Here is a 14,344-nt window from a genome sequence, read left to right on the forward strand (position 1 = left end):
TAGATCTGTCATATCCTGTACACCCCTTGAGGGTACATGGCAGGAATTTGATGATGACTCCTTTAACAGAACTCTTTCCTCCATTCCTAAGCTTCAACAACCTCCAGAATATCTTACCACCTTCTTGATATTTATTTTCTATGTTCTTTCCCAAGTTCTCCCATGACTTTTGTTTAGCTAGTTTTACACAGTGTTTCGCTTTCTTACATTTGTCTCTGTATTCTTTAAGAGAGCAAAAGCTGACTTATTTGACAGGAACTTTTGATATGCTTTCTTCTTTCCTTCATTGCCTCTTTAACTTCCTGTGTCCACCATGGAGTTCTAATTTTTCTATCCTTGCAGACAACCTCACCACATGCCTCTCTGTCTGAATCAATCAGGGTTTTCTTCAAGGCTTGCCACTGTATCTCCAAGGTTTGGTTCCTGTTCTCAAACTCTTTCATTTTTTCTTCAATAATCTTTGTCTAATTTTGTCTACAGTTCACATCTGAGAGCTGCTCAACTTTTATTCGCTTTAAAACTTGCTTACATGTTTTTCTTTTCAATATGAAATTCAATTTTATCCTGCTCAATACTAAATAGTGATCGTTTCCAATTTCAAATCCTATGTACACTCTGGTGTCCTGCACCAAGGAGAAAACATCACTATCAACAATAACATAGTCAACGAGACTTTTCTTATTCCTTGCCTCTTCTCACCATGTGAATTTGTGCACATTTTTATGTTGGAACATGGTGTTAGTAATAACCAGTCCATGTCCTGAGCAGCAATTCAACAGGAATTTGCCATTATTATTAGCTTTGCTCTTTTCTCCAAATTTTCCCAAAATATTTTTGTATATCTGACAATCATTTTCTACTCTGCTATTTAGATCCCCAACAAGGACCAACTTTTCCTTTTTCATTGTGTTAGTTGCTTTTTCTAAAGCCTCAAAAAATTCCTCCACTTCTACCTTAGTAGAACCATAGGTACAAATAAGTCTCATTGTCCAGTTCCCCATTCTCATATCTGCCCACATTACTCTACTTGAGACTGACTGCCATTCAAGAAGATTAGCCTCACATTTTGTGTTGAATACTGTGGCTACTCCTTCTTTTCCTTGATTGTCATTGTCTGAATATAACATTTTGTATTTATTGCTCAGAAAGATCTCACTAGTTTTTGTCTTTTTTGTTTCAGTCACCCCTATTATGTCGAACTGTTACTTATCTAATTCATTTATTAGCTCCATTTCTTTGCCATTCAGGCTTCTTATATTGATAGTACCGATCTTTAACTCTGGTGATGTTGAGTTGGGGTTTGTTTCCAGATTTGTTCCAGTAGCTCACTTTTCGCTGTTCGCCCTGGTTCCTGTCGAAAACAACTGGGGCATGAAATTTTGTCATATTGTACCATCATTTTCTATATTGGTTTAAGCTAATAAGAATACAATTTGGTCGGCTAAATCCCAAACTATTAGCCCATCCTCGTTCCTTCAGTATCCAGGTAGATATCCAACATGGTACACCACGAGAAGGTGAGGATTGGACATTAGGTCAGAAGCCCTGGTTGGTTCTCTGCATTCCTTTAAAGGCTGTGTGGAGGTCTCCTCTCAGGTATACAGCTTTGACCCTTAAGCACCCCTCCCCCCACATGATACTCAATTTTATCAATTTCAAGGGATACAGACACACTTTTGCTTCAGACAGCTGTATAAAACAAACTACTTGATAGAATGACTTGCAATTTCACATGCATGTTTATGACAGATATGCCAACTTAAAAAAAAAAATTAAAAAAAATCTTGCTATAGTGTTGCCATCTATGGTCAAGGCCGAGAACTTTTCAGACCACCCTCCTGTTTTCACAAGTTTATATGTACTGTCTGCTACTTCACTACATATTTGCCCATACACCGTAAGAATTGTTATGTTGGGACCTAAGTTTTTGCCATTTCTTCATCGAATTAGTCTGCTCCTAGTGTTTTTTCCCAATCCTTTATATATTTCATGCCTTCATTGCTGTTGAATTGTTGAGCTGTTAAGTTTCTTCAAGAGGTGAAAAAATGGAGGTCGTTGGGATGAAGTTTGAGGCTAGATTAATGTTGAAGGCTTCCCAGTTTAATTGTTTAAGCAGCAATGTAGGGTACCATGTTGTCATGAATCAAAACAACTCCAGTTCTGAGGTCTTTTTGTTTTGAGTAGACCTTCACAATTTTTTTTAGTCTTATGGTAAATTTACACCTGCATTTATTGTTGCTCCTTGAGGCATACAATCAATCAGCAAAATTACTGCATCTGTCTCACAACACTGTATACATGATCTTCCTGGAAGAAAGCATTTGCTTAAATTTCTTTGCAATCCACTATGCCACCATTGATTGATGCTTACTGTCTGGTGTCACTTGAGAAATTCAGGTCTCAACATGGTTAAAACATTTGTTATGCTTTTTATATCATTTCGAAAAGTTCATTTCCACCATATGTTTTAATTTGTGATCATCAGTCAATATTTTTGGGACTCATCTTGCAAGTAATTTTGATGTTGTGAGAAGTGTTCCATGAGAGTTTCATGTAATAAAAAATGAGAAATGTGCGCTCTATTCAGAAATGCTGAATCTTCTATTTTCTTAAATCTTCTAATTTAATAGCAGGTTGTCAGTTCATTCTTTGTCGTGCACATTCATCTTCCTTTCAGTAAACATCATACACCATCTTCTCACCATTCTTTCACTCACAGTTTATTTCCTTACACTTTACTAACTTGCCAATAAATTTCAGCTGGGCAAACATTTTTGGCATTCAGAAATTTTATCACTGATCATATCTCACAGATGGTGGGGTTTTCTATTTTCTTCATCATTTTATGACATGATAGAACCTTGTCATGTGACATGTTCAGATCTACAAAACTCAAATATAGATTTATTTCATGACTTCTTAATTGTTTGTCTTAAAACATTCATCTTGACAACCCCAGTTTGGCCTGAATTTAGCAGTTTTTAATGAGTTTTCTTGCTCATAATTTTTTTGGTGTATTTTCAAGTGGGCTTGCATAAATCTTTACTCTATAGTTCTTCTCACATTGTTTTATTTTCCTTTTTTAAAAAATGGACACTATGACAATTCTGCTGTAGTTGTTATTTGACCTTCTGAATTATGCATTCCACTGTAAATCTTCCAATTCTTCATATTTGAACATTGGCAGCTGCAGAAGCTGTTGAAATGTGGTTGTGCCAGGAAAGATTGGAGGTGCAAATCAGTCCAAGAAGAGAAATCTGATCTTTTTTGGATATCTCAGTATTACTAAAAGTAAGGGGGAGGGATGTGAGAGCGATCAGACAGAACTGAGTTTTGGTGGCATTGAAGTTTACAAGATTGTTGTCCTTATCCTGCTGGGATATAGCTAGGAGATCTGAGTTCAGGTCCCTGGCTGTGGTAGATCTTGACTTTAATACTTGAGCACTAACAGGTTTATCGAATGAAAAGGAGGAATGGAATGTACTGTTATCAGCAAAGCCATGGATAGGATTGGGAGTCTGTGAGAGCAGGTCATTTATATACAAGTGGAAGAGTGGGTGAAAGAACAGAGTCCTGGAGTACTCCTGCATTGGTGGGGAAATCTGAGGAGAGTAAGCCGTCTATCATGACACATAGTAAACAACCAGTGAGAAAGTTGGCTATCTAGTTGCAGAGTCGGGAAGGCAGACCATAAGATGGTAGTTTGGTGATTAGTCCCCTCTGCCAAACCCAATCAAATGCTTTTGAAATGTCGAGGACAACCGTGCCAGTTTCTCCAAATTTATCCATGGCTTGAGTCCATAGGTGGGTGGTGAAAGCAAGATCAGCTATCATGAGTGGCAAAATCCATACTGCTGGTCACTGATTAGTTGGTATGTCTCTGTTGGTACCTTCTCCATAATTTTTGAGAGAAGTGAGGGCAATTGAATAGTAGTTCGTTGGTTGACTTTTATCACCTTTCTTTGGGATGGGCTGGATGTGAATCCGTTTTCATGTTGTAGGATAGAATTGAAGAGGCAATACAGGATAGGTGTTAGATCTGGAGCACAAATTGTTAACACAATAGGTGGGATACCATCAGGACCAGATGCCTTGTTTGTATTCAGGTTGTTAAGGATTCTTTGGATTTCCTTCTGTCGGAAGACTATAGAAGACATGAAGGGATCCATTTGTGGAGTGGAGGCAACTTTGCCTAGGTCATCAGTGCAGGAATTGGAGAGAAGAGTGATGCAGGTAAGTTGACCTTGTTTTTTGGTGAGAGTGGTGGAAACCTGGGTGGACAAGTTGTGCCCTTGGCAAGGGACCAGAAGGAGGAGTGACTGCCAGGAAGCAAGTTTGCAGCATTTGGCCCTTCAAAGTCTGACTTGGACTTGGTGATGATTCTTTTACAACTGTTGTGGGTTGCATTTATAGACAGAGAGGGCAGCTGGAGTTTTGGTCTTGAGCCAGTTGTGGTAAGCAGAGTTTTTTTTTTTTTTTTCTTTTGCAGCATTGTGAACCAAGGCTTGGATGGTGGCTGAGAGTTTAGACTGGAATAGGGGATGAAAGCCTTCATTCTTGTGTTGATGATTTCTGTTATTTGGTCTGAGCAGGTGTTTGGATCAGAAGAACTGAAGCAGTAGTCGGATCATGGAAAGGAGGAATAAAAGTCGTGGAGGTCCTCCCAGTTGGCACCCTTGTAGTGCCAAAGGACACGGGACTGTGAACTGGTGGGTGTAGGTTATTCCACAGCGAAAGAGACTTATGTGAGGTTGTTGTCTGAGTTTCCAAGAGGAGAACCCACAACCATGGTATACCAGTAAGTGGAGCTTGTTAGGAAGAGGTCAAGTGTGCTGACAGATTGGAGGGGGTTGTCTGGTATTCTGGTGGGAAGACTGATGATCCGAGATAGATCATTATTGATGGCAAACACTTCAGCATCCCTACTTGCTCGATTGGTGAAACTGGAGAAGGGGAGCCAATATGAGTTGTGGACATTGAAGTCTCCAAGAAGGATGACCTCACTATGGGAGTACTTAAACTGCAGAAAGTAGCGCTTTAGAGAGAGATTAAGTCGAAGAAATCAGAGTGGTGACAGAGTTTGGAGAGTGATAGAGGGAGCATATGAAAAGGGCAGGTTGATTTAGTAGAGAAATTTTGAGCCAAAGCATATCAAATAGTGAGGGATTCAAGGATTTGCAGTCTGGCATGGTATGTCAGTTCTCACGAATTCACAAGTGGCAGCTTTGTGGCAGAAAGAGTTGTGTAAGTGTAGTTTGGGCAGTTGCAGTATACAGTGGCTGTTGAGGTTGCCAGTTGGAGATTGGAAAGGAATAGTAGTTCTAGTTTTAGATGACTGTAGGTGGTAGTGCACATCATTTATATTGCTCTTTAGGCCACAAATGTTGAAGTGGATGTGGAAATCTTTTTTTTGTAAGAATTAGTGTAGGTGGGTTGTTTGGTTGGATTTCTGTTGCCTTTTATGATTTTTTTTGGTTGGTTTTTTGAACTATTTTGTGTGGGAGAATTTTTGAGATATGCAGTAAAACATTTCTTTCAGTTATAGTTCATGGTGTTTGGTGAGGAAGAGATAAACAGGAAGTGAGGCATGCAGTGAGAGTTGACAAACTCACAAACATACTGTCCACACAGAGGGGTGTCAGTCTCCTGTCTCCCTACATGGCCTCGACAATTTCCTCTGCAGCCACAGTATTTGGTGTCCCTTCACTCATGAACTGCCGATATATGTGATTGCAGGATTTTTTGCTAGCTGATCGGGAAGCCTCCAGGTTCGTTACTACCTGGTTTGGTTCCGTGTCATAGTCTGCCTGTTAGGACCAGCAGACTATGCTTTAGTTCTCTTCACACAGAATTAGATGGAAGAAAACCAATATGCTATATAGAAGTCATTACAGGTCAGAAAGGCTTTTAATAATTGACAATGGCTATGAAGTATTCTAACTTGAATAATTATGGTTGCATTAATCTGCCAAAAATTTGGGAGACTGTCATTTTAAGATCAACTTCAACTCATCTGTAATACTTCTTTTAATCAGCATTAGAGAGTGTCAAATTATGACTTCAGATATCTTTATCTGTTACAATTTGAATTGTTTCACTTGCTCATTGTTACATGTAAACTGTAACATGGTGTTTTGCTCTGATTATGCTGAAAATATAACCCAGTTAATAAACATCCTTTTATAATTTAGTTTTTGTTTGGTATTGAATACCATTAAAAATTAAAATGAGTTATGAATAATACCAACATCTAAGCTTGCCAACTAGATACCATAAAATAACTGAAATTAATTATGTCAAAACAAAAAAAATAAACAAATTTATTTAATTAAATAAATTCGTTAGTTTAAGTAATAGGTAACAGCAATTATACATTCCTTTAGCAACAAAAAAGGTCAATTTTTTTTTCCCCTCGAGTCCTTGGAGATGTCACAAAATAAATAATAATAATGTGTAGTTTCTTCAGTGCACATCAGCAACCTATAATTTAGGAATTTACTGTTAATAGTAGTGGAAACAGAAATCATTCTTTAACAACACAGTAACATTAACCTGTTTCCTCCTCTACTAGAGATAGTGACAATATTGCTACATTATAAGCATATCTTCTCTCACTGAAGGAAGTGACATGAACTTGTGGGTGAAAAGTAGTAAAAAAAAAAATTGATTAAATTAAATTAAAAAAAACAACAACTAATATATTATTCTTTACTGACCCTTTACTGACATCCTCAGCTTTCCTAAGTACACACACACACACGACTCCTTCACAAGAAAACAGAGCATTTGCTTTTATCAGGTTTTACATATCATGCAAAAGATTACCAAACCCGAAATTTCTCCTCCATGATCTACTCTGGCTCAGGATTTCCTTGCCTTACACTTCACTGCCTTCATTTGCTACCACTGATTATTTATTTCTGAAAGCTGATCATAAACAAACAGTGAGATAATCTTTCTTGGAGACTTCAACATTTCTAATTCTGACTGGTTTTTGTTTTCTAACTTCACAAACCAAACTGGAAGGGAATTCTTTCTTTTGGAGATGTCACGAAATAAATAATAATATTCTGTCGTTTCTTCAGTGCACATCAGCAACCTATAGTTTAAGAATTTACTGTTAATAGTAGTGGAAACAGAAGTCATTCTTTAACAACACAGTGACATTAACCTGGAAGGGAAGTTGAACTGTTTGCTGTTACGAATCATTCACTTACTATCAGAATACCAGATAATATAACTACTAACTATACAGTGGAAGAAATAACATTACAAGTAATACAGGAAAGCAAATCAGGAAAATCCCCTGGAGAAGATGGAATAAATATAGAACTTATTAAATATGCGGGCATCCTATGCAAACAACTTTTATTTAACAATATCTGGCAGCAAGGAAAAATTCAAGAAAGTTGGAATAAGGCACTTATCATTCCAGTATGTTAAAAAGGTAATGAATGCAACTGTGAAAAATACAGAGATGTCACGTGTGATGTCTCCAAATGTTCTACTCTGTAGCGTAGAACATTTGGAGACATCACGTGACAAACAGGTGCAGTTTGCTTAAGGGTTAATTTGCTGACCTGGTTGGCCGAGTGGTTAGTGTATCCGCTCTCCTACCAAAAGGCTGTGGGTTCGAATCCTGCCATGGACATGGATGTTTTTATTGTCTGTGAAAATACTAGTGGTGGTGGGCAGTAGATGGCGTTGGTGTAGAAGATGAGGTTTGCTGTAGTTGGTAGAGATGGAGTTATAGAGGTTGGTGCCCTCCCTCGACGATGAGTCTGGACTTCCTGTAGGCGTCATGTAATAATAATAATTTCATAGAATTGTATTTTTTATATATATACATATATAAATATATTAACATTAATTGTATCATTTTTTTATTTTTAGCCACTTGCTTTCGAACAGCCAAAATACTAGATCAATGTAAAGATTGTTTTCTGAAGGCTGCTGAATGTTACGCAAAGAATCATTCGTATCCTGTTAATATTTGTTTTTATGAAGTTAAATTACTCTTACTTAAATATTCATCTATATATTAGTATAAATCTTTACATGTGGAGATTGATTGAAGCGAATTTTTTTTTCTTTAATGTGGTCCATACGAATTTCAGCTTTAATTACCACTTTGTCACAAAAATTGTCAAAAGCTCAATAAATTTTTATAATGGCTTTTTAACTGCATCATTTGTCTATATGAAATCGTATTTCATAGTTGTCATATGCTCTCAATAGCCAATGACCTATTGATATTCAGCTGGTGGTCTTAATCACCTTAAAACTTCTTACCATTAGTAGTATCTTATAGTACTGTGCCCCTTATTCCATTGTAAATTGACTTATAATGACAGAAATAAATTAAAGAAAAAATAACTGATGCCTCTATTTCCATACAGGGATTAGGCAAGACTGTTTTAGGCTATATAATTTTTTGGAGACTGAGGGGGAAGTTCAGTCTCCATTGGTAGGCAATCAGCAATAGCTGGCCAATGTAAATAAGTTTACATTGGTTATAGACAGTGGTGAGCTATAAGGGGCTCGTGCAAGCCCTTTGTTAAATTTTTCTCAAATTTGAGAACCCCTTGTTCTTCTTGTTTACTTTTTTATTTTTTCAAAAGATAAAAACAAACATAATTTTTTGAAATATATTAATTGACAAACTCATACGGCAGCCTAACAAACATTAGTCTATTCGCAGTGTATAGATTATTTGGAATTATTGTTTCAACTCTTCTATAACGAATGCGCCCAAGTTTGAAAATAAAATAAGCGCATGCGCTATCTTAACCCTTCTGGTAGCCAATCATATGGTAAAACCGTTGATTATAACTTGAAGTATAAAAACAAAAGAGAAATACAGTATAATGTATTTCAATATTATTGTGTTTATATAATATTTATTTATTATTTATAGATTGTTTGTCGTAAAAACTTCTATTGCAAACAAAACAAATTTATTTTGTTTATAAAAAATGTGAACTATTGCATATGTCCGATTATAAAAGATTTTATTCTTATTATACAGTCATACCCCGACTTACGCGAATCCGTAATTACGTGATTTCATATATGTACGTATTCCCGTCCCGCTTCATGCCTCACCCCTAGTCGTCTCTTTCTGGCCCCAGCTGCATTCGCCAGTGTTGCACATGCTGTGAACAAGCACTGACGTATTTGGTGCAGTCTCCATTCATACACAATTTTTATAGTTTACAAACCTTGCGATTATTTAATGTTATGTTCTTGATAAAAATTTTATCACATAAAAAATAATAATGTTGTCCAAAGGAAGCAAGTCAGATTCCTCTACAGCTAGCAAGAAAAGAAAAACATTGACTTTGGAAACAAAACTCAACATTATTAATGATTTTGAAGGCAGAATGAAAATTTGATCAAAGAAGTTTGATCTACAGGAATCCACAAACTATAAAAATTATGTACATGTGGTTTTCGAACAATCATGAAAGAAAGGTTTACAGATTTTGGAGGACATAGATTCTAACGAGGAAAGAATTTTAGCCACAAGGTAAGGAATAAAAAAAAATCATCAGCTTGCTACGAAGAAATTTTGCGTGACAAGAAAAAGACATTATGCCGTCAGTCGAATCTGTTAGATTTTATGAAACCATTGACATCGAAATAACTTTCTTTTTTTTTTATGTACAAAAACCTACAATTATGATTATATTTCTTAAAAAATATAGGTGTTTTTGTAAACTTTGTCCCAATTAACTAATATTTTGTATGTTTGTATGCAAAATTATACCCGAGTCATGCAAATTCGACTTACGCGCTTTTTGTTGGTCCCACCTATCGTGTAACTTCGGGGTATGACTGTATTTTGATAGTTAAAAAATGTTTTTCTTGTGTAAGATAAATTAACACAGATGATTGTGTGCAAATATGTTTAGATCATGAAATATTTGTTTAAAAATGATAGCCTTTACAGGTTGATTGTCCCCTCATACTTTTTGATTGGCATTTGTACACAAGCTATATTAATAAAAGTTTTTGTGTGAAATATGGCTTTTTTTTTGCTCGACGATGCCAGCCCGTTGTTAAAATTTCCATAGCTCACCACTGGTTATAGAAGATCTCTAAGCATAGATTGTGCACTACAGAATTTGTTAAATGAAGAAGAGGAATAGTGTATTGTCATCAGAAAGTAATGGATAGGATTTGTAGTCAGTGATCACTAGGATACTTCAGCATTGGGAAATCTGAAGATATCATCATGACACATAGTGAATGACCAGAAAGGAAACTGACCCATTTGCAAAGGGTAGAAGACCATAAAATAGTTTAATGAGCAAACCTCTGTGCCAGACCATCTGATGCGCTGGAAATGTCAAGACCATCAACATTAGCTTTCGCAACCTTCCTGTGGTTTGTATCTGAAGATTGAGTGGTGATGGTTTGAATAACAGCTGTGGACTGAGTCTGACAGAATCCGTATTGCTAATTAGTTGATGGGCATCCATGATAGAGAACTTGGCTGTTAATGAACTTCACTATGATTTTTTAGAGAATTGAAGTGCAGGCTGTCTGTCCAAAAAGAAACCGAACTTTTCGAAAATAGAAGAAATTAGTGGCACCACTTGTATCTTTTTTTTTGTTGTCGAAAGTGGCAACCTTCATTACTTTTGTGTCAACTGTTTATGACATTTGTTTCATTAGAAGCCGAGTTATAGTGCCAAGAATGACTGTGTTTTGACGAACAGTCGGGAAATTAGTTTCAAACAGAGAACTGCGATTGACTTTTGTGTTAAACTCGGTAAACGTTTTACCGAAACGTATCAAATGCTTCAAAAAGCATACGGTGATGAATGCTTATCCCGTACTCAAGTTTACGAGTGGTTTAAGCAATTTTAAAGTGGTCATGAGATGCTTGAGGTCTACGAAAATCCGGGCTGTCCAAAAACTGGACTGAGCAAAGTTAACATCCAAAAGGCGTGATTTCATCAAAGAAAACACGAAATTGTCCGTGAGAATGATTGAAGATGAATTGGGGATTTCAAAATCAACTGGGCACCACATTTTGACTGAGAGTTTGGACTTTTATAAATTAAATTCGCGATTTGTTCCCCACACGTTGACTGACGACCAAAAAAAAACGTATTGAATTGAACACTGCAAGGACTTCATTAAAGCCTCTCATAAGGACTTAAACTTCCTTGAAACGATCATTACTGGTATTGAAACTGGTGTTTTGAGTATGAGCACTAAACAAATGCCAGAGTGCTGAGTGGAGACCACCAGAAGAGGGGCATCTGAAAAAAAAAAAGTCGCTTGGAGAAGTCAAAAGTAAAGACAACGCTGATTTGTTTCTACTATTCCAAGGGCATTATCCACAAAGAATTCATTTCACCTGGCCAAACGGTCAGTGGTGAGTTTTATCTCGAAATTTTGAGGCGATTGATAGTGAGAATTCGTCGCATATGGCATGAATATCGTGATACAAGCAGTTGGTCGCTTTTGCATGATAATGCACCATCTCATCATTCGAACATTGTGAGACAATTTTTGAGCAAAAACCAAGTTTGTGTGTTGGATCACTCGCCGTATTCACCTGATTTAGCACCCTGTGCCCTTCTTTCTCTCCCCCTGACTTCATTTGCCGATGAAAGGAAAGTGATATGACACCATCGAAAATGTTCAAGCGGCAGTAACCACGACCCTCAACAGTATCCCAAAAACCAATATAAAAAAACTCATTTAACGAATTAATTGACCATGCCAAATGCTGTGTCGAAGCTGAGGGAGAGTATATTGATTGAAATAAATGATTTGAATAATTATAATTGGCCTGTGTTTTATTTTCTATCAAAAGTTCAGTTCCTTTTTGGACAGAGGGTGTATGTTGATGGCTGACTGTTATCAACTTATATTTACAATGGACTGAATTTTCTCTGCTATAGGGTAGATTGCTGGATAAATAGGGGGAAAAAATGGAAGTTTTTGTAATATGGGGGTGTTAATTCTAGAGTACAACTGGGTGGATACAATCAGAAATATTAGACTTAGTATCCAAGACCTGGTCATCTACTTGGAGTTGGAAGACAAATGATGTTATAGATAATGGTATAACTGATATAATATCCGGGTGAGAGAGAGAAAGGTGATAACATGGAATGAAAGAAGTGGAACCTAGTATCCCTGGTTAATACCAAAGGGCTTGAGGATTGGTGTTTTTCCAGCTTGTGTTCACTGATTGTGAAGTTTAAACATTAGTCTCAAGCCACTTGAGATTATTATTTTTTTTTTTTGCTTCCTTGGCATACTTGTTGAAGAACCAGTGCTTGGATAGTGGTTGGAGATTTTTGAATGAAATGGGGGAGAAAGCCTAAATTCAGTTAAAATTAGTGCTATTATTCATTTGGAAAAACAACTGTAATCATATCACTAATGGGAAGGAGGAGCAGAGGTCACAGGTGATCCCATTTGTCAACATAGTAATACAAAAGAATATGTTCTTTATTAAAGGAAATTGAAAAGTTATGGTGCGAGTTAACAAGAGCGTAACTGACATCTACAGCATGTTTGGAAAGGAAACTGTGTAAGAAAAGGTAAAAAGTATTAGGAAGATGACTGTCTGGTCTTCAGGGATAGATAGTTTGTTTTAAGCTATTGGTAACAGCACGTATGATAGGCGGCATCCCTTCTTACTTGATTATTGTAATCAGAAAAGAAAGTCCCTTTGTGTGAACATTAAAGTTCCCAAGGAAGAAAATCTGTATGGGTATTTGTTTTGGATTGCTGAAAATCAAGTTTTAGAGATAAATGATTTAAGTCAGGATAGTTATTAGAATCTAAAGAGCAATAAAGACAGAAAATAAATGCTACAAAATACAATAAGGAAATGTTAATCCCAGGCAGATCAAAAGGAAGGAATTCCCATATAAAAGAATTTGACACTCTCTCTTACTTGGGATGTCTGATCAGGTGAATGCACATGTCACTGTTTTTGTGACAAAAGGAATGCTGTAGGAAAATGAAGTTCAGATAGCTGAGATAGATAGTAGTTGTTGAAGTTCTTTTTGAAATAACAGGTTAGTTATGCTTTCATGTTTGTATTCTAATTATAATGGTAAAAGTGACTTCTGAAGTCCTATCTTGCAATCAGGGATTTGATGTATTAACATTATTAACTGTTGGACTGAATGTGGTCTTAATCTCCCAATTTTTTTGGTAAATTAATGTGGTCATACTTTTAGATATTATGGTAGTTTATCATTGCCATACTGACTACAGAATTAACCTCTCAGATTTGTAATTGCTTTAGTATAGTATTGTTGCTCTCTTCCATCTAATCCTGTGTAAAGGAGTTGCCAAAGTGTGGTGTGATATTCCATAATGCAAGTATTGCTAGTGTTGCAAGTGAAAGTAGCAGCAGTAGAGTAAAACTGTGCTAAAAAATGTTTTTAATTAGTGTATAGTGTGGCTTTTTTTTGCAAATTGTGTTGTATTTTTTTCAGTTTGTTTACAAGTGAAAGAGTGTTGTTGGAATTTTTTGTTGTTTATATTGTGTTTTGCTACTTGTTTGTTTGTACTACTTCTGAAAATGGTGTCCATAAAGAAATGCACATTAGCAGCACGTAAGGCTTTGGTACTTGGTCTAGCTCTGCCTTGCAATTTTTGCAGCAGATGCATTGCCAAAAATTGCACTGAAAAATGTGAAAGATTTGTGGGCTGTTTGGGTAAATGAGAAGAAGGAAAGCATTAACGAATTTAAGGATAGCTCTCTGGATATTGTAGTTAATTCTTTTTGTAAGTCATCTTGGTCTGTTGTGTAATGTATAGCTCTTTTCTTAACTACAATATCCAGAGAGCTATCCTTAAATGGTTATCCAAAAAGACTCTGCAACAAGATTCTCCTTTCGGATATACCACAAAGACAATGTGATGACACCCAATACATCAGTACTATAACTATTCCATTTGTCAGCAGCATTTCCAAAAAATTGGCTATCCTTCTAAAACCACACAATATTAGAGTAGCATTCAAGCCGGTCAATACTATTCGGAAATTTTTAAGATCACCGAAAGACCCTCATCCATTCTACAAGTACTCTGGAGTATATAATATACCTTGCTCCTGTGGTGTTAGTTACGTTGGTCAGACCTCTAGAAGCTTCGAAACGAGACAGAAGGAGCACATAGGATATGTCAGAAACAACAGACAAGATATTTCAGGCCTTTCTTGCCACTTTGCCTCTACCAACCATCTCAATGAGTGGGATAAGAGTCATATGCCCTATATAGAAGAGAACTACCATTCCAGAACCTTCAAGGAGACTGCTACAGTCGGCCGTTCAACAGGAAACCTAAATAAGAATCAAGG

General features: G+C 36.5%; 1 protein-coding gene across 1 annotated transcript in view; it reads left to right on the forward strand.

The window, feature by feature from the left end:
• The window catches only part of LOC150096575 (gamma-soluble NSF attachment protein-like), a 130,381-nt gene that overhangs the window by 46,586 nt on the left and 69,451 nt on the right, over positions 1-14,344 (forward strand). The window contains exon 3 of the mRNA XM_090407841.1: positions 7,894-7,978. Coding sequence (XP_090263967.1) covers positions 7,894-7,978 — 85 coding nt within the window. The remainder of the gene's footprint in view (positions 1-7,893; positions 7,979-14,344) is intronic.

Source organism: Typopeltis vanoorti, chromosome 18, assembly GCF_054136105.1.
Source record: "Typopeltis vanoorti isolate ZY-2024b chromosome 18, IOZ_Tvanoo_1.0, whole genome shotgun sequence".
In the NCBI taxonomy this organism is placed as follows: domain Eukaryota; kingdom Metazoa; phylum Arthropoda; class Arachnida; order Uropygi; family Thelyphonidae; genus Typopeltis; species Typopeltis vanoorti.